The sequence below is a fragment of the Meriones unguiculatus genome, chromosome 4 (genome assembly GCF_030254825.1).
Source record: "Meriones unguiculatus strain TT.TT164.6M chromosome 4, Bangor_MerUng_6.1, whole genome shotgun sequence".
Taxonomy (NCBI): Eukaryota; Metazoa; Chordata; class Mammalia; order Rodentia; family Muridae; genus Meriones; species Meriones unguiculatus.
In genome coordinates, this window is record NC_083352.1 from 68,908,164 (window position 1) to 68,929,550 (window position 21,387).

The 21,387-nt window shown below is 44.7% G+C and overlaps 1 protein-coding gene across 1 annotated transcript; it reads right to left on the reverse strand.

Moving 5' to 3' along the window:
- Positions 1-14,396: 14,396 nt before the first annotated feature.
- Saysd1 (SAYSVFN motif domain containing 1) lies at positions 14,397-21,151 on the reverse strand. Its single transcript, XM_021643015.2, has 2 exons — positions 20,464-21,151; positions 14,397-15,475 (listed from the first exon to the last, which is right to left on the reverse strand). The coding sequence occupies exons 1-2, from the start codon at positions 20,665-20,667 to the stop codon at positions 15,125-15,127; spliced, it is 555 nt and encodes a 184-aa protein (XP_021498690.1). The 5' UTR covers positions 20,668-21,151; the 3' UTR covers positions 14,397-15,124.
- Between the last annotated feature and the right edge of the window lie 236 nt (positions 21,152-21,387).

Consider the following 21,387-nt stretch of genomic DNA (forward strand, 5'->3'; position numbering starts at 1 on the left):
ATATAGAATGTGGCATTTAAAAATGTCTTTATTATTTTAAAGATTCTTTGACAATGAGACAGGTCATCTCCTGGCAGCACTCCACCTACCTCAAAGAAGAAGATGAGCATCGAAGAACCTCCATATGGAGATGACTACAAATGTGGCAAATGAGCCACTCGGGTAAAGAAAATACCCTCACTTCACAACAGACAAATTCTGCAAAAAATGGGCAAGCTTAAATGCAGGACAAGTCAACTGCCAAACTCTGCCAGGACAGGGTAAGCAAGTCCTAAATAGTTCCTGCTTCACATATATGTCTGTCACATATTCTGAGCCAGAAGGCTGAAGATGCTGCTCCAACGTTATAGAGAGTTATGGGTGACTGCACAGGCAGCAAACTGTCTCTGTCAATTTTTTATTTTTTGGAAGCTGCTAAAATGCACTTCCTATTTACTCTAATAACTAATTTTATTCCTTCTCAAGTCTCTGATAGGGTTGAAGACCAAATAGTTATAGTGCCACAATTAAGCTTAAGTTGTTTAGAAGTTAAGAAATGCTTTCATATAGGTAATACCAATAAGGATAAAAGTTAATTTAAGCATAGAACTCTAAACTTGTCAAGAAAAATAGGTTAATCAGATACTTTCTCCTAAGTTGCTAAATACACATGAACTGGACATTGCACATGTAAATTTTACCTAACAGTTTTCGTAATTTCATAATTATTATTGTATTGAAAGAAAAAGAGCCTTTTATTGGACTTAAAGGGGAAACTATTAGTATAATGTTCCTTGGAATGTATATACCTTACCCTTGTTCATTCAAATGCTGATTTCTCTCCCCCATTATCTGATTTCAACCTGGACATTGCATTGTGATTCTTATTCTAAGCATCACCTGTCTCAAGTTTGTGCAAACATGCCACCATTTGTTCTCTAATTTGTCAATTAAAACAACCAGCCACAATGTTGAGCAATGGAGAGGATAGGGTGGGACATCCTGGTTCAGAGTTGGAGGAAAGAAAGGAGTAGGAGGAAGGAAGCAGGAGAGGAAGGAGTAGGAGGGAGAGGAACAGAAGTTGGGAGAAGAGAAGCTGGAGGAGAGGTCTTGGAATGACCTGGAGAAATGAACCAGACCTAAGGTATCACTAAAAGCAAGTATAATGGGTAAATCTCAATGGTAGAAACTATGTGGGCTTGGAGGTTTAGAATGGAGTAACTATTGCCCAGCATTGTGTTCCAGGTTAACTAAATAAACCCAGTCTCTGTGTGGTTATTTGGTTATACAGTTGTTTAGGATTAACTGCAGCTTTACTAAAAGATATATCAATAGTAAATATTAAATACCAAATACAACAGTCCATGGAGGCTAAAAGGGGAATAACTCCTCACATCCATAAATTACTCAAATTTGGGATTCTCAGGCCTTGTCAATCTGCCTGGAATACCCCCCTGTTGCCTGTTAAAAAGCCTAACTCAAATGACTATCAGCGGGTCCAAGACCTGAGGGAAGTCAACTGGCAGGAGACAGTACCTACTGTACCTAACCCATACACGTTGCTGAGTTCCCTACCTCCCGAAAGAGACTGGTGTACCATCCCACACCTGAAGGACACCTTCTTCAGCCTCCCCTTGGCACCCAAAAGCCCAGAATACTTTGCTTTCGAATGGCATGACCCAGAGGCAGGCATCAATGGACAGCTGACTTGGACGCACCTACCTCAAGGATTTAAGAACTCACCCACCATCTTCTAGTCACTGCATGAGGACCTGGGTGAGTACCAGGCTAACAACCCTGATGTTACCCTTCTCCAGTATGTAGATGACCTCTTGGTGCCAGCCAAAGACCAGGCAAGCTGCCTAGAAGGGACCCTGAGGCTCCTACAAGTCCTGGGAGACCTAGGGTACTGAGCCTCAGCCAAACAGAGACAACACTGGAGAACTGAAATGACCTACCTTGGCTATATCCTAAAAGGAGGGCAACCCTGGCTCTCCATGGCCAGAAAAGAAACTGTTTTCAGCATTCAAGTCCCAAACAGTCGCCACCAGGTAAAGGAATTCCTAGGGTCACAGGATATTGCAGACTCTGGATCTGGGGCTTTGCAGAGATAGCTAAGCCCCTTTATGAAGTCACAAAAGAGACTGAAAACTTTAATTGGACCTCAGAACAGCAACAGGCATTTGACAAGTTGAAGCAGGCCCTGATGTCAGCACCAGTCTTAGGCTTGCCAGATATTACTAAGCCCTTTCACCTGTTCGTGGATGAATGAAAAGGGATTGCCTAAGGAATTCTGACTCAAACATTGGGCCCCTGGAAATGTCTGGTAGTGTACCTGTCCAAAAAGTTGGACCTGGTAGCAGGCGAATGGCCCCCTTACCTGCGCACTATCGAAGCTATGGCACTGCTTGTCAAAGACACTGATAAGCTGACATTGAGCCAGAATCTGATTGTGACCACTCCCCATGCCATTGAAGTAATACTCAAACAGCCACCAGATCAATGGTTGAGCAATGCTCCCATGACTCATCAGACCCTGATGATTATCCTGCCTGAGTTGTCTGCCAGCCCCCTGCCTCCTTGAATCCAGCAACCCTCCTGCTGGATCCAGAACTGGAACAGCCACTGCATACTGTGAGGAGATCTTGGTTCAGGTACACAACACCCAACCTGGTACCAAGCACACTTTGTTTACCAATGGGAGCAGTTTTGTTCATGAGGGTCAGAGGAGAGCAGATGCGGCAGTGACCACTGAGACTGAGGTAATTTGGGCTCAATCCCTCCTCCTGGGAACTTCTGCTCAAAAGGCTGATTAATCACCTTAACCCAAGCCCTTACTCTGGGCAAAGGACTAGCCATCAATATCTACACAGACAGTCAGTACGCCTTTGCCACTGCCCATGTGCATGGAGCCATATACCAAGAAAGAGGGCTCCTCATGGCTGAAGGAAGAACTATTAAAAATGAAGACAAAATTGTACAGCTCCTTAAAGCCTATGGCTTCCCAAGAAGCTGGCCATTATCCACTGCCCCAGACACCAAAAAGGAACCACCAATATGGCCAGAGGCAACAACCTAGCTGATAAGACAACCAAGAAGTTGCATTGCAAAAGACAACAGCCACCATCTTGGCAGCTATTTTGCTGGAGCCACCCAACCCAAACTTGCCAGAGGAGCCTTATTATACTGAAGAGGAAATAAAATGGGCCAGAAATCAGCCCATGAGCCAATATTTGAATGGTTGGTGGTATTCAAAAGATGGTAAGCTAGTCTTGCCCAATTCCTTAGCCAGAGTTGTTCTCAGGCAAATTCATAGAGTCACTCTTATGGGGGCAAAAAGAATGGTTGGTGCAGTGAGACAATCTAGAGTGATTTTTAAAGACATGCATAAGACTATTGATGACACTGTGACCAATTGCAAGGCTTGTCAGTTGACCAACACCACCAACAATCCACAACACCCAGGATCATGCCTTTGAGATAAGAGACCTGGAGCTTACTGGGAACTTGATTTCACAGAAATTAAGCCTGGAAGGTATGGATACAAATATCTATTAGTGTTTGTGGACACCTTCTCAGGATGGACAGAGGCCTTCCCCACCAAGGACAAGACCACACAGGTGGTAGCTAAGAAATTATTGGAAGACATTTTACCCAGGTATGACTTTCCTCATAAGATAGGGTCAGATAATAGACCGGCTTTTGTGTTAAAGGTAAGTCAGAGTGTAGCCAAATATATCAGGGAAGATTGAAAATTACATTGTGCTTACAGACCCCAAAGTTCAGGACAGGTAGAGAGAATGATCTTAACTAAATTGACCTGGGAGACTGGTGGTGACTGGGTGATGCTCCTACCCTTTGCCCTGTATAGAGTCAGAAATTCTCTCTATCAATTAGGACTGACTACCTTTTGAAATCATGTACAGAATGCCAGCCCCTAATCTTTTTTTATTCTTTATTAATTACTTTATTCACTTTGTATCCCCCCGTGGTTCCCTCCCTCCTCCTGTCCCAATCCCTCCCTTCCTCCACCCTCTACATGCATGTCCCTCCCCAAGTCCACTGTTAGGGGAGACCTTCTTTTCCTTCCTTCTGGTCCTACTCAATTAGTCTCATCAGGAGTGGCTGTGTTGTCTTCTTCTGTGGCCTGGTAATGCTGCTTCCCCCTCAGGGGGAGATAATTAAAGAGCAGGCCAATCAGTTCATGTCAGAGACAGTACCTGTTCCTATTGCAATGGAACCCACTTGGATACTGAACTGCCATGGGCTACATCTGTGCGGGGGTCTTAGTCCATGCATAGTCCTTGGTTGGAATAGCAGTCTCAGCAAAGACCCCTGTGCTCAGATTTTTTGGTTCTATTGCTCTCCTTGTGGAGTTCCTGTCCTCTCCAGATCTTACTGTTTCCCACTTCTTTCCTAAGATTCCCTGCCCTCTGCCCAAAGGTTGCCCATAAGTCTCAGCATCTACTTTGATAGTCTGCAGGGCAGAGCTTTTCAGAGGTCCTCTGTGTCAGGCTCCTGACTTGTGCCCTCTTTTCTCCTTCTCCTGATGTCCAGCCTCTTTGCCTTTCTGGATAGGAATTGAGCATTTTAGCAAGAGTCCTCCCTCTTAATTAGTTTCTTTAGGTGTACAGATTTTAGTAGGTTTATCCTATATTATATGTCTATATGAGTGAGTATATACCGTGTGCATCTTTCTGCTTCTGGGATAGCTCACTCAGGATGATCTTTTCCAGATCCCACCATTTACCAGCAAATTTCATGATTTCCTTGTTTTTTATTGCTGAGTAATATTCCATTGTGTAGATATACCACAATTTGTGCATCCATTCCTCCACTGAGGGGCATCTGGGCCAGCCCCTAATCTTAAATCTGATGCCATTACTGAAATAGATGACGATGACTTGATCCCAATGCGCTCATAAACATGTTTGGCCTAAACTGTGTGCTCTCTATGAGGCAGGCCCGGTTCCAGAACCCCACAAGTTCCAGCCTAGAGACTGGGTCTATGTGAAGTGGTTCCGACAAGGCACATTAGAACACAGATGGAAAGGGCCATACATCTTTGTACTGACCACTCTGACTGCCATTAAGATTGACGGGATTGCTACTTGAATTCATTATTTGCATGCAAGGCCAGACAATCCATTCTCAACCCATGAAGACTGCCTGACTCCTTCTGCCCCAAAATGGAAAAGGATCTTCACCACTCTAGCTAAAATTATCACGTTCATGATGGGAGCACTAACTGTATGTATATCATGCCAGCTAGGTTTAATGCTGGGGACTTCTAACCCTCACCAGCATAGAAACCTAACTTGGGCAGTTATTAGGGGAATCCATGGAGAAGTCAAAGTCTACATCCTGCTTTGCTCCACTTGGCACTTGGTTCCCTGGCCTTGTATTTGACTGCAGAGATCTTATCACCCGGGCTGTTATTAGCTACCTAAGAAAGGCAGACGTCTATGTCTGCCCCCATAGGGCAGGGACAGATGACAGAAATTATGACTTTTACTGTAAAGAATGGGGATGCGAGACAACAGGTGAGGATTCTTGGATAAAAGACACAGATCCCTATATCTGGCTAAAATGTGATGCTACTAGCCTTAGCTGCCAAATAAATGATGGGACTTGGAAGGACTACTGTATCCCCCTTCGATTAGCCTTTACTGCAGAAGGTAAGAAGCAAGATTGGAAAACAGGAAAAACTTGGGGACTCAGAATACATGCCCCAATAGAAAAGGATCCAGGGGTTCTCTTTACAGTAAGGCTTTTTGAGGCAGCCCCTATACCAGACCCCCCTGTTGCTCTAGGTCCTAATTAGATCCTGGCAAATAAACCACAACTCTCATCTGATTTGGAATTCCATCCTAAGGTAAACAGGCCCAGAGCCCCTAATCAGATCCTGGCACCCAAGCCAACTCCAAAACCTAAGACAATACCTACTCTTTCCAGCTCCACCCCTTCGTACTTAAAAGAAGATACAGACCCCTTATGGTCAATGGTGGTTAGTACTTTCTAGGTCCTAAATGCCTCCAACTCTGACCTCACCACCTCCTGCTCGTTATGTTACAACCCTAAGCCTTTTATGAAGGCATTGCTCTAAGGGTGGCCTACAGCATCTCAGAGAAGCATTCAGCTTGCAGACAATCCCACAGGGGCCAACAATAACCCTTCAGGCAATTACGGACAGGGGACATGTAAACGGACAGCCCTGCCATCTCACCAACATTTATGTAACAAAACTGAACCCATAACCCACTCTAAATGGAGTATACACCCCGAACAGGCTTGTTGGCATGCTCTACTGGAGCCATCCCTTGCATGTACGAAGTGATCGATATATTTACCCCAATTTTATATTCTAGTTCTGCTGGCCCCCCACATATCCTACTACCCCAAAGAAATATGGCTAAAAACCTTAACAAAGGAAACAGAAGAGAACCTTATAAGACAAAAAAGGGAACCTGTTTCTTTGACCTTAGCCTTAATTTGGGGGGCCAGCCTGGCAGGAGCAGGTATGCAGCGCAAGAAAGAAATTTTAACAGTCTCAGAGAAGATATAGATACAGATATTCAATGCCTGAAAAGGCCAGTCTATCACTTAGAACAAAACATAGACTCCTTGGCTAAAGTTGTGTTGCAGAACAGGAGGGGATTAGATCTACTATTTCTGCAACAAGGACGGCTTTGTATAGCATTGGGAAAGGAATGCTGCTTTTGTGCTAACCACTCTGGAGTTATTAAAAAGTCCCTGGCTAAGGTAAGAGAAAGCTTGGAGCACAGGCAAAAAGAAGAGGAACATTCCAAAAGCTGGTATCATGCTGTCTTTGATTCCTCCCCATGGCTGACTACCCTCATTTCTACATTAGTGGGGCCTCTAGTTATCCTATTGCTCCTATTGACCTTTGGTTCTTGTATTATTAACAAATTCTTGAAGTATGTTAAGCAAAGGGTGGGGATCATTCAACTAATGGTGCTATGATCACAGGACCAAAGATTAGCCATTAATTAAAGTGACACCAATCTATGATTTTTCTGTTTAAGTAATAATTCTGTTCCTAGTCTGTATCCAGTTCAAAAGGTTTTCACCTAATGGAGCCCATCTGGAAATCACCTACGTAAGCTGATGGATTTGCTGATAGCCATCCAGATTGTTCCCTGCCCCTCCAGGTGGAACAACTGGCCATTTCAGCCTTCCTAGCCCTTGATGTCAGTGGCCCCATGGTCAACACTGAGGTAGATACAGAAAAAGAGACCTTTGATCCCAATCCCACCTGGCAGGCTAAAATATTATATTGATAGTCCCCACCCCAACCCCCAGCCAATGATTGGGACACATCTTGAGGATTCGAGACAGTATCCTCTTTTTGTTTTAATTTTATTTTTTAATTAATTTTTATTTTTTAATATTAGTTACAGTTTATTAACTTTGTATCCCAGTTGTAGCCCGCTCCCTCATTACCTACCAATCCCACCCACCCTCCCTCCCACATCTCCTCCCTACCCCTTTCCAAGTCCACTGATGGAGGAGGTCCTCCTCCCCGAGACAGTATCCTCTTAAAAGCGGGGAAATGAAAGGTCCAAAGTTTAAAATTAGAGTTTAAATTTTTAAAAGTTTAAAATTAGGGCAGTATGATTGAAGTCCTCAGTAAAAAGACTGAGACAAAAGACAAAAGACCAGGTTAATTAAAACATGTCCAGCCCACTGCAGGGAATATTCAGGCTTGACCACATTCCTTCCTACACACTTAAGAGATACCATTTCCTGACAACCCACCCAGATGGCCCCTAACTTGTGACCACAGAGTGTGCTAATTGTTCTTCCCTAGCAACAGTTAATCAGCACATTCCAGGCATTACTCATGATCAAGCACTCTCCAGACAGCTGGGCCAGAACCATTTTATGGTCTTGGTGCCTAAAGTAGACCCTCCTACCCAAAGTTTGGAGTCCCTACTTGCGTTTCCCCTCCCCCTTTAAAAACTCTGTTCCCCTAGGGTCGTGCCCTCCTGCTTTAACAGAGAGGTTTCTATAGCCTAAGCTCGAGCTTGTAACCAATAAACCCTCATTTGCATCGGATTCAGCTCCCTGTGATATTTTAGTCTTGTGATCTGGGTACAACAATACCACCTGCCTTTTACTGTTTTCCATGCAGAAGAATTGTGTGTGTGTGTGTGTGTGTGTGTGTGTGTGTGTGTGTGTGTGTACAAAGACTAGGAAGCCTAACAAAATGATTGCCAGGGTTACTCCCATCTATTTAAAAAAATGGAACGTTGCTATAACTATGGACTCTCTCCAGACCTAACTATGGCATGTGAATACATGCATACTCATTTGCTTTATCTTAGTTTTCTCACTCCAGATGACAGGAAGGAAGCAAGTGAAAGCAGCAAGGTTCTTTCAGGTTAGAGGACAAATAGGAATCATTAAAAAGTGACCAATGACATTTGACAAAGAGGACAAAAGATAGGTATGCCAGCCTACCATGAATGTCCTCATTTCCTCAGGACAAATGCATGAAGACCCACTTGCCAGAAGAGGTCACCCAAATATTACTTTAGTTTTCCACCTATTGGATGGGAACCTGCTTTACACATGGCACAGGTCTGTGGGCAGTATATTTCTGTGCTGGGGCCCCTTCATTTATTTTATGTGTATGGGGTGAGGACATGTTCCACAGTCTGTGTACGAAGAGTCAGAGAACAAATGCATGTGTCCTTTCTCTCATTCTAACATATGGGCCTCAGGATTGTAACCCAGATTGTCAGGATCACTAGCAAGTGTTTTGCCTTTTGAGCCATCTCACCTCACTGGCCCTAGGTGATTTGTTTGTTTGAGACATTGTTTGGCTGTGCATTCCTGGCTGCCCTGGAACCTACTATATAGAACAGCCTAGCCTCAAACTCACAGATATCTGCCTGTCTCTGACTCCCTAGTGCTGGCATTAAAAACATACATCATCACATCCAGCCCAGATGACATTTATTTTAATTTCTTTTAAAGTTTTGAGATACTACATGTATATATAATGAATATATATATATATATATATATATATATATATATCATATTGTTTCCCATTATTCTCTCCAAACCCTCTCATATACCCTTCCCATTCTCCTTCAAATTCATGGCCCCTTTTTTCAATAACTTCTATTGTATGCATACAGGTGAGAGACCAAAAGATAAGCAGAGATTGTTAAGACTATGTAGAGTAGGCACGGTATAGCTAGTAATGCCCTGAGGGGAAGGACCGCCTCGCTGTGTTCTTTCCCCACCCACTAGAGATAGTTGCTAGGAAACTGGACCCTCCCCCTAGGGAGGGACACCTGGTCATTAATAGTCTGGAAACCTTCCTATAGCCAATCGATTCAAAATGTAGCACCTTGACCAATAGATGCTTGCCAGGCAGGAATTGCCCCTGCCTTGGGCATGCTGGGATGGACCAGAATCTTTAAATCACCCCACTAACCTGGGCGCAGCGCGCTCAGCTCCCACCACTTCGGCGGTGGGGGCTGTGTAGGCCCAAGTTGCAGCTTGTAATTAACAATAAAAAGACCCTCATGTGTTTTGCAACGAAGTCCTGGAGATCTTTTGGGGGCTCGCGAACTGGGTATAACACAGGCATAGGTATATTCTTGAATATACAGGTATATTCTTGAATATAATCTTTTCTGTCCATATGTTACTTGCATATTTTTCAGGGATGACTGTTTGGTGTGTTCTTCCCTGGGGAAGACCATCTCTCTTTTTTTCACCTGTCCTCTGTAGTTATTTGTGTAGGTTTCAGTTTGGCATATTCACTGGGGTCATCCTTGTTCAGCTCTCATATCAACAGTCATGTTAGTGAAACTTCATGGGTGTAGTGTCTGATGTTACTAGGAGACAAAACCTCATAACAAACTCCTTGATCCTCTAACTCTTAGAATCATTCCACTCTTCTTCCACAACTGTACCTGAACCTGAATCTGTGGGAGTGTTTGTAGATACAAAAACTGTATTTTTCTCGGGTATGTCAATCTCTTGGTGATTTACATAGACCCAAAGTGTCACCTCCTCGCTCCCACACTTTTCTGGCAGTATCTGGTCCCCCTACAAATTTAGTACAATGTCCCTGCCTCTGGGAAGTCTTCCAGACTCTGCAGGTGATGTTCCTTTCTTCTCTGGCCTCCCTTAGACATTAAGCACTGCATTGCACCTGTCTTATTCTGAGCTGCCTTCCCCATCTGCCTGGGAGTTGCCTGGAGACCACAGCTCCTCATTGCTCACTGGGGAGCCTTGGAGCCCAGTGCCAGCCTGGGAAAGCCGGGTACTCTATAAGGAGATAGATAGGAAAGGGTGGAAATGACAGTGTACTCCCCACCCCAGCCTTGGAGAGTGTCAAACCATGAATTCCCCTACATAAAACTTCATAAGCACATATTGTGTCAAATGTGTGCCAGTAGGTGGCAGAAAAGAGAAAGTGTTCTGACCTATGAACATCTGAATGATTAGTAGGCTAATATTTCCTGGAAAAAAAAAAAGTGAGCCTGAGATGGCCAGCAGTCCAGCACCAGGAATCCTGAACAGGGAGCTAGCCTGAGATGACCAGCAGTCTAGCAACTTGGGACAGGCTCCCGGGTTGGGGAGCAAGCTAGAGACTGCTAGCTCCAGGCAAGAGTGAAGTGGAGACAGACTACCCCATCAAGCAGCCTCTCAGTGGGCCAGGTGAGGAGTGAGCCCATGATCTGCGCCATGTGGCCCAGACAGAAAGCTAGCCTGAGATGACCACCAATCTGGTGCCATGCATGCCTGGTGGTGTGGGTGGGGGAAAGACCATGCCAGAGATGACCCCTGTCCAGGCCCTAATGCACAAGCTGGGCATAGCACTACTGAGACCACTCCTACAACAACTCCAGACACTCAGAGACACTGGCACCACTAAAAGAAGAAAGTGGTGGAGATATGGAAGAGAAAGAGAAACAGAAGGAAGAGCACAATGAAGAGGCAAAACTAGAAACTTAAGGGTAGTAAGAAACAGGCTGACATGAGTAGCTGGTGATGCCACCTGGAACCATGGTGGAGTCTGAGCCTGTGCTGCCACTAGGGGCCATGTCTGGATCTTTGGCCCTGCAGGAGCAGGAGCCTGCTATTACCCTGGTCTGGGCTGCCAGCTGGGGACATGTTGATGTCAAAGGGCTGTGCAGAACTGGCCCTAGCCCTCACCTGGGCATCACAGGAGAGATGGCCCTGGGAGCATGAAAGCAGGAGAGCTGACCCCACCCCAACCCACCTGAAATACTCTGGTAGGCCCACACATTGCAGTTGTGGGTGAGCAGGCGCTGAGGATACAAGCATGGGAGAGGTGGCCCACCACAGGTCTATTGTGGAGACCTCACCATGGGCTCTGTACCTCACCTAGGCAGCACAATAGAATTGGACCTGGATGTGGGGGTTGCAGGTGATCCAGCCCCAAGGGTTTGCTCTGCCTTTTGTCTGCCGGGCAATGGCTCAGACAAGGGAGAGATGCCCTCCTCCCTTCCTTTGTCCCTTGTCACCTATAGCAGGCAGGAGAGCTGACCCAAGGGTCATGAGATACAGGGCTTTGAATTGGCCTGCCCCTACCCCGTTGATGAGCTGCTGGAGTGCATGAAGGGTCCAGTCCTACAGATCCTACAGATCCAAAACTACAGGATCTTCTTGACACAGGGCAACAGCAAGATATCCAAGAGGAGTACCAGTGATGATCCAGTATTGACAGAATAGCAGAAGCCAGAGGCCTCATACCAGACCAATGAGTGACTGCAATGAACATTTGCAAACAAAGAAGGACAAAAGGGTATATACACTGTGACATACTTCAGCTACCACAATGAGATTCTGTTTTCTCTGTTGGGAGGGAGGTTGCAAGGATGGAAGGCAGGTATGAGGGGAAGAAGAGATGAATGGGATTGGAGTGCGTGATGTAAAATAAATAAAGAACCAATATAAAGTTTTGTTGTTTTTTTTTTAAGATAAAAGAGTATAGGAGCATAGGAGAAGGGGAGGGAGGGTGGGTGGGATTGGGAGGAGACAGGGGTGGGCGCTATAGCTGGGATACAAAGTGAATAATAATAAAAAAATTTTAATTACTAAAATAAAAAAAGATTAAAGAATATGTAGAACACTGAAAAATATACAGGATACATTATGATGCTACATGATATAAATATATAAACACACAAAAAGAGAAAAGGAAAAACAAGCCCAGAGCAGTATGTTAATAAGACGCTCTCATGTTTGAGCTTAAAAAGCATTAGGTCTATTCACAAGCAATCTACAAACCTCTTGATTCCTGAGATACATGCACACAAATGTAACACTCAAATTTGTTCTTTTTGTATTTTCAGAATGTTCCAAAATGAAAAACTTGGGAAGTAAAGTGCCTTTGGTTATAGTTCCCGGGAGTCTCCTTGTTTTAAAGTTTTCTGTGCTGTGCTGTTGCATTTCTTCACTCTGGAGTTCCAGATGAACAGCTGGAAAATGACAAACCTGTTGCCCCCTTCAAAAACCATACCCATCTTTCTTTGCTTAGATGTTACCATCACTGAGTCAGCTTTCTAATTAACCCTTCCAAGTTGATGCTGGGAGCTGTATTGCACTGAAGCACTCAAGCCAGGGAGAGGGGGAGGCAGCTGTTCAGGGGTGTGGGTGGGGTCCCAGAACCCACATTTAATAGGACTAGAGGAATTGTCTGAAAGGGTCAATTTTTTCTTTCCTTTTCACATTTTTCTTTCCTTCTTCATTCCTTTCTTCTTTAAAAATGCATGTTCACGTGTGCATGTGCATATGTGTGTAGTATATGCATGTAAGTGTGCATGTAAGTGTGCATGCCCATGCACAGACATGCGGAGGCCAGATGTCATCAGGTGTCCTCTCTATCATTCTATGCTATATTCCTGAGAGTATCTCACTGAACTTGGAGTAACTGCCAGCAACCCCTCCTGTCTCTGCGTCCCAAACCCTCAGCACAGGGATCATTCAGCTTTATATGTAGGTACTGGGGTTCAATGTAAAATTCTCATGTTTGTACAGCAAATGCTCTTACCCACTGAGACATCACTCCAGCCCCTCACATACACAATTTCTGTATGCCTGCCTGCCTGTGTCCTGCCTACTTTCCTTCCTTTCTTTGTTTTCTTTCTTTCTTGGACAGTCCCTCATGTGTCCTAGGCTGCCCTCAAACTCTCTATATATCTGAGGATGACCTTAAACTTCTAATCCTCCTGACTCTACCTCACAAGTTCTGGCATGCATCACCAGTGCCTAGTTATACGTGGTCCTAGAAATCAAGTTTGTGGCCTGAAACATGCTAGGTTTGGTGGTTTGAGTGAGAATGGTCCCCATAGGCTTCTGTAAACATTTGGTCCCCAGCTGGTGAAACTGTTTGGCGAGGTAATAGAACTTTTAGAATGGGAACCTTGCTAGAGGACATACATCACTGGGGGTGAGCTTTGAGAGTTTGTAGCCTTACCCAACTTTATGCTCTGTGCTTTCTGTGTATGGGGTTGAGATGGGATCTCTGTGCTTCCTGCTCTGGCTGTATACCATCATGCCTCACCTAACATGGTGAACTCTCCCTCTGGAACCATAAACCAAAATAAACTCTTTCTTCTCTAGGTTAATTTTGGTCATGGTGTTTCATCATAGCAACATGAAAGCAGCTGATACACTAAACAAGCAATCTACCAATTGAGCTGTGGACCTAACAGACTACTTTTCAGAACACCTAATATAGGAGTGGTGGCTCACACCAGTAATGTCAGCACTTGGAAGGTGGAGCAGGAAGACTGGACACTTAAGACCAGCCTTAGCAATGCAGTGAGTTTGAGGCTAACCTGGGCTATCTGAGATCAGCTCAAAAACAAACAAATGACCAGCACTATATATAGTACAGTAGTCTCTCTTTTGCTTCCTATGGTTTCTGTTATTTATGTGGTCAACAAATAAAACATGCTAAATTTAAATATTAATAAGTTTTAAATAATATTCATTACAGTATACTGTTATAACTGGTCTACTTGATTGCCAGCTATTGTGAATCACTTGCAGTGCCTATATTGTTAATTTAACATTATAGATACATGTGCATAGGAAAAAAGATTTATGCAGTGATCAGTTCCATCCAAGGTTCTGAGTATCTGCTAAGGGATATTTGGGGTATCTTTCTTATGGATTTGAGAGGAAAGTAATATATAAAATTCACAACTTAAATGATTATTTGAGCAGGGAACATGGCTCAGGGGTAATGTCCTGCACAAGAATGAGGACTTGAGTTCAGACCTCAGCACCATATAAAGGGCTGCTTTTGAGCCAGGCTTTGATGGCATACCCAAATGCCATCACAGGCAGGTCTCTGTGAGTTTGAGGGTAGCAGGAAAATGAAAGATGGGGATGAGTAGTGTGTAAGGACCTGTTTATGGAAAGAAAGTATCTTAAAGACATTTTATATTTCAATAGCATTGATGAACAAAAAGAAGCAGCAAGACAAAAACAAAACTTCCTAAAACCTGCAACTTGAACCTTTTGGAAAAATAATTCTGTACATTTTTTGAAAAGCTCGAGAGATGACTCAATGATTAAGAGCACTTGTTGCTCTTGCAGAGGACTGAGGTTTCAGAACCCAGCATCCACATGGTGGGTCACAACCACCATAACTCATAACAGAGGATCTGATGCTCTCTTCTGACTTCTGAGGGTACTGGGAACACGCATGGTACATCTGTATACATTTGGGCAAAACACTTAAAACATTTAAAGAGAAAGAGAGACCAGTCTCCCTGGCTGGCCTGGAACTTAGTTATGTAAATATTAAACTATTTTAAAAGAGTATTCATGTGTAACACAGAGCCCTGATGTGCCTACTTATCCACCAAACACTGGGTAAACCAGAGAACCTCACAATGCATCTTTAGTGTGCCACTATCACCATTCTCCAATAATGAGACACACCAGCCTCCTTCTTATATGACTTTATAAACTGCACCAGCCCCACTGAGAGCCCTTTAGAAAATTTCGCCCAAATCAAAGAGAAGTTCGAAGATGAAACTGCAGCATATCAGGGGGAAAATGGAGAATGTGGCAATCCTGCAAGCTGTCCTTTGTCCTGTAGAGTCCATGCTCAAGACTAGGAGGACCAGCTAGGAATGGTCCTACCTCCCTCCGGGGGCCTGAGCTGTAACTCACGCTCCAGCTGCTCTGCAGTCAGGGTGCCCTGGATGGCTTCACAGCCAGGGTTGAACACAGAGTAGGCGCTCTTCTCCCCTTCTTTCTTCTCCTCGGGACCCCGGGTCCCTACATACATCCAATAGAACATGGACAGGACAAAATAAGCCAGGCCAAATTCCAGTTCCACAAACAGACCCAACAGGACCAACCAGAGGAGAACCTTCAAGAAGGTGATGTTGGTCAGGAAAGACTGGCAGCAGGAAGAAGGCAGAGGAACCGCTGTGCTCTGAGGGGGCTGCTGGCCTGCTTCCTAGGACATAGAAGCAAACAGAAGTAAGAATGGGAGGTCAGTGGAGCTGAGAGGATTCAAATCAATTGGAAAAGGGAGGACTTACTGCTCTAGGAAGGTTGTTGAGTGACTGTTTTCTATTTGCTTGCCTTCCTCTCTAAAACAATCACTGGCAGAGAGCTTAGCTTTCCTGGTCCAAACAAATCAACACTGATCAGCACACAGCAAGATGTGACCCCACAAAAACTTGGCACCGTTGAGATGGGCTGCATTCATGGAAGCCATTTCTTCAGATTAGTCAGCTGCTAACAAAACCTAATTTGTGTCCCCAACAGAACCTGACCAGTAGCTGATAATGCAGCAGGTGCAATACCTGTCTCCTACACAGTGAACACATATTTGATGATTTGATTAGATAGCTAAAATATCCAGAGTAACTCAATTCCAAAATGGAGTCCATCCCCAAAACAGGAAATGAAAACCCCTTTCAAATGCTTTATGGGAAAAAAAAAAAAAATTTACCAAGCTATGGTCATTGGCCATTACCCCCTCACCCAACTCCCATTGTACCCAGATTCTCATCACTATACCCAGGCCTGGGAAGCACCTCCTAACTAGACTCCTTCCCTCTTATTTCTCTCCAGTCTCCAAGCCAGCCTGTGTATAACTGATTGATGAGTTCTCTACATCACCTTCACCTTGCAGCTCACACAACTTCAATAAAATCCCATTGCCTGCACGTTAAAATCTATACCCAGTGTCAGATGCTAAGGGAATTCCCTGGCGTATGGGTGGCTTTCAGAGCTTTGCCTCTTCTCTACTATTTTCTAAGTGTTTAAGAGTCTCTTTCTGACACATAGCAAGAAATGGGTTTTATCCTGTGGTCCAGAACATGGGAGCAATGGAAACAAAGTCAGCACTGCCCGCCTGGAAAAGCTCTCTTGATTCCAAATTATTTAACAACTTTTAAAGGGAACAAGAGCCTAGGTTGACTGTACAGCCATGAATGAGTCATGACTTGCATCTCAAAAAAACAAAAGCCTAAAGATTTCCTGCCCTTTTTTTTATTTAAATAGGTGCTCTAGGGGGAATGGTAGGGTAAAGGGTTGAAAGATGAGCAAAGTTCACGGTAAACAAACTGTCAAGGAGAACAAACATGGAGGCATGTATGGAAATTTCTCTGAGAATTGTATCTAGTGCTGATTCAATTTGCAGCTCTGACAACAGCCATGTGCATAGGCATTTATGGTTGTATATTGCTCATAGATATGGCTTAGAGAACATATTTCCATGCCTCCACTAGCAAATGGCTTCCTACCTGAGAGGCCTTTCCAGAGAGAGACAGAAACATAAGCAGAGGCTGCGAGACATATAGAAAGCATGATGATACTGCATGCTTCATTTCAATTGATTTCCACATTTATTTTTGATACAGGATCTCTCACTGAACCTGGATATCACCAATTATGATAACCTAGCTGAAGTTCCTCCTGTCTATCACCTCATTGCTAAGTTTTGATGCACCAAGCTTGGCTTTTTATGTGGGGGAACTCAGATTCTGAACTCAGGTTCTCCAAACAGCACATTTGAGCCAGGCATGGTGGTAAACACCAGTAATCCCAGCACTCTGTGAGGTAAAAAGAAAGAGGAGGAGGAGGAGGGGGCCCTTTGAGCAAGGCTGAAAGGCTGGGAGTTGCAAACCAGAATGGAGAATGAACCCCCAGGACTGAACTACCTATAAGGCCAAAGATTCTGGGATTAAATTCCAAGGGATTAAACAGGTACAAGCAGAACTGGGGAAACTACTTTCCTTCAAGAAAACTTTGGGCAGAGGGAGATGAGTAACATAAAATTTATCAAAGAATACTAAAAAGAAAGTACTACAAAATAGATGGCTAAAGAAATCTCCAATGGGCCCAGTATACATTACAATAACTAGGAAGAGTTGGATTGCAACTTAGAAAAAATAACTTTTATTAATAAGAATTTTTATACCAAGGCAAACCCAGGAAGAGTAATAGGAAAAATAGACCTAAAGCCAAGTCTCTTAAGAAAGGTGGGGTGATTAATGCCAGTCCCATCCCAGTGTTGCCTCTCATCAATTTCTGGGTTTTTATAAAGGAAGCTTTCTCTTGGGTTGAGCATCTCTGGGCTCAATTCGGTGATTTTATATTCCTTTGGAGATGAAATATACAGTCAAAAGCACTTCGTGAGGTTAGACATAGTTTTTAAACTGGAACAGGGGAAAGGAGGGGAAGAGAGGAGGGGAGATGTATTCTCAAGCCTCTGTTTGCTGATGCCTAATCCACAACAGTTACCCAAAGACAACTAAGTTGTGCAAACTGCACTGAAGGAAAAGGAGGCTTCACCCTCCTTACCTTTCCCTTCAAGTAAGTGGGAAACTTGAATACTGTAGAGAGAATGTGAAGTCAAAACTGAGCAACTATACCTTCTTCCTAATTAAAAGAAAATTCCTTAAACTAGAAACTGTGCAGTTGTTAGGGGCACTAGGAAAACCAGAAATGTAAACTCGCAGACGGATCTTCTCCATGGAGGAAATAAAATACCTGCTTTCAATCCAGAAAACTAAGAGTGGATATTGTTAATAAGTTGGTAATATTTTGCTATCTGTAGAGCCAGACCTCACCCAGAATAATTATTCTAGACTTTATCCTTTGCTCCCATTCTTAGGGGAGATGTCACATGTACTTTGTACACTGCTGACCTCTATGCGGTCTCAATCAGAGACCATACCAGATCCTAGACCCTTAAGCTACAGAACCCATCTTCAAGGTCACATGTACTTTGCAAAGGTGTTTCTATGTAGTCACATCTGAAGCTTTATTATACACCTGGAATTGAAAAGATTGTTTTCTGAAAACCTTTTCCCAAATTCTATTGTGTTTAAATATAAATACAATAAACCACCTGGCATCAGACTCCCTGAAGTATGATCCAAGTAAATGAAGTCAACCTGAAGGAAGTTTTCATTCTCATCTCTTCAAGGTTCCTTGCTTGCCCTAATACCTGCAGGGACCCTTCATGCAGTAATAGATCAACTTAAAGGAGATGATTTTAATGTGAGCAAGATAAGCTGTTCTGGTAAAATGTGATTTTGAAGTAGAGTGGGGTCTTTGTTTCTGACATGAAGTCTTGCTTATGTAACCCAGAGCACCTTCACATTCACAATCTGCCAGCCTCAGACTCCTAAGTGCTATGATTACTAGCATGCACCACTACTCTACCACTTTATTTTGGGGAGGTGGTCCTGATGATGGAACCTAGGGCACTGAACATGTCCGTAAAGTACTTTACCACTGATTTATAGTCCTGTATTCATGTATCCATTATCCTGGTGCTGGAGGTCAAACCTGGTACTTCATGTACATAAGAGAAGCACTCTGCCACTGAGCTACACTCCAGCTCTTCAACTTTTTTTTTTTCTTTTTCCTTTTAATTTTGAGATAGGGTGAAAGTCAGGCCTTGAATTTGTAATACCCTGCCACAGCCTCCTAAGTAGCTAGGATTACAGGCCTTTACTACTAAAGGAAATCCCTCACCCTAAAACCAGGGCCTTAAAACAGGCCAAAGACTTCAAAACACCTGCCACTAAGGAAAATTCTAGAAAGCAGCCCAACCCCATAACATACACTGGAGCCCAGAGTTTGACAAAAAAAGAAACAGAAAAGAAAAAAAGCAAACTGACTTTATCTTTCACCCTGCAGCCCAGAGGTTGAACAAACTGACTTATCTGCCACACTAAAGTTTCAAAAGGCAGCTTATCCAGAAAAGCAGTTTCTGGGTCTGATGAAGCCAGGCTCTCCCCGTTCCTGACCCTACATGGCTCATGCTCCTGTACCCTCAGGTACTGAGCAGCAGGGTTTGGGTGTGCCAACTTCTCAGACCAGTAAGGCTGCTCTCAGCTGACTTCTTACAGTTCCCTGACCCAGCCATATGTTATGTATTTATTACGCTTACAAGAAACGAAGGTCTTGTGGCTGCTGAAAAGCATAGTGTACCGTTCATTCCTTGTCAACTTGACCCAAACTAGAGCCTTCTGGGAAGAAAAAAACCTCAACTGAGAAATGAGATTGCCTATAGGCAAGTCTATATCCTATAAGCTAAAATAACCCCTTTCCTCCCAAAGCGGCTTTTAATTATGGTGTTTACCACAGTAACAGAAACCAACCCAGGGAGATTTCCCCCTGGGAGTGTTTCATAGTTCCACCCAGGCTTTCCAATCTCATTGACAAATCCCCGGGCCAGGATAGTCCTGAGTGACGACTACATAAAGACACAAAGAGCTATCATACTAGCCCAACTTTTCTTTGATCAACTGAACTTGAATACTGTCTGTATTCCGAGAGTGGCGTGGAAGCCTCTGTACACCACCACAGAGTGGCCACACTTCAGAACGTTTTGTAGCCAAACCCCATTTCCCACATGCCCGACCCTGCTCAGCTTCAGAAATGAGTTGTAGTCACGATAGGATGGTCATGGTCTCAAACCCTCTTAAGGTTTGAGGTTCCCCCTCCAAATCCCATTTCTAAAACACAAGCTACCTGCGGTACTGGTACCTCTACTCAAGGTGTGAATATAGTGAGGCCTTAATTACTGCCACTTTTGATCAATGACTAATTAGACCTTTTACCCTCCACTAGCAGTGGACTGCGGCTGTGTCCTTAAAGCCATGTGGACTCTCTGCTAGTAACTCGCAGTGCACAACTCAAGCGTGGAGATGCTTCTTTCTTCAAGGTCCCCAGACCTTCGCTTTCTCTTTGCAACGGGTTGCTGCATAGGATTGTGTCTGGGAAGAAAAATGTCAGGGCCACTTGTCACGTGCTGACACACACTGAGGAAATGCGGTGCCCAGCCACTGGACAGGCGAGGAGAGAGCCCGCAGGACAGGGAAGGGCTTTGAGCTCCAGAAATCGTGGGTGTGGCTTGTGCGGAGCGGGGCGTGGCCCGCGCTCGGTGGCCGAGCTTCAAGGTCCGGTCTCTCTCCTCACCTGAGCCTGGTTGGCCCGCACAAGGGCCGGGCTTGCTTTCCTCTTCAGGAAGCGTCTCAGCCAGCCTGGAGGTGGCTTTGGGGTCGCCGCCTCTGACTCCGCCTTCGCATCTGAGATCTGCTCGCCCAGCCTCGACGTGGAGGGCTGGCCCACCAGCCCGGCCCGTTTGCGGGCCTCCCGGAACTCAGCTAACCGCTGTTCCATGGCGCGCGCCCGGGCCCGTCCTCGGCCGCCGTGCGCCTGCGCAGGCGGCGTTCTGTTGCGCCTGCGCGTTGCGGTTGCACCGGGTGGGAATTTTCCAAGACTCTGTGACTTCGGGTGGCCCTCTTGTACCTGGAGCAGTTCTCTCTTCAGACGCTCGTGGATGGAGTGTCCATCTTCCGTTGTATGCTCCTGGCTGTTGCAGAACAGCCCGGACCGCAGAACTAAGTTGTGACGTGTTTGCGCCTCGTCTCAGCGCACTTGTCTTCAACATCCGGCGTCAGGTTCCGTGGAGAACGTATGCTGGGAGCCAGTGGTCCTCACCATAGAAAAGGCGATCTCAGAAAGTGGGAGGAGGCCTGTGGTCTCTGGGAAGTTTCCCGTGTCAGGAAGGCAAGATGCTTCCTACCTTCTTCCTCTTCCTGGGGTATGCTAGTCTCACTGAAGGTTGTGCACACCTCCAGTTAGTTTGCTTGCTTGCCACACGAGAAAGATGTACTGACGTGACAAGTCAGGAATGTAAAACAAACGAACTTACTGGGGTTCAACTTAAAATACAAAGCTAGAAGAGGAGGTCAAAAGATTTTAAGAGCCGGGGTAGGAGGGAGCCAGACTGAAACAGTCAGTGTTTTCTGGCCATCATAGGACTACAGCACTCATGAACAAACCCCCAGCACCTATGTTTACCTACACAAAATCAAGCTAGCCAACATGCCAGGACCG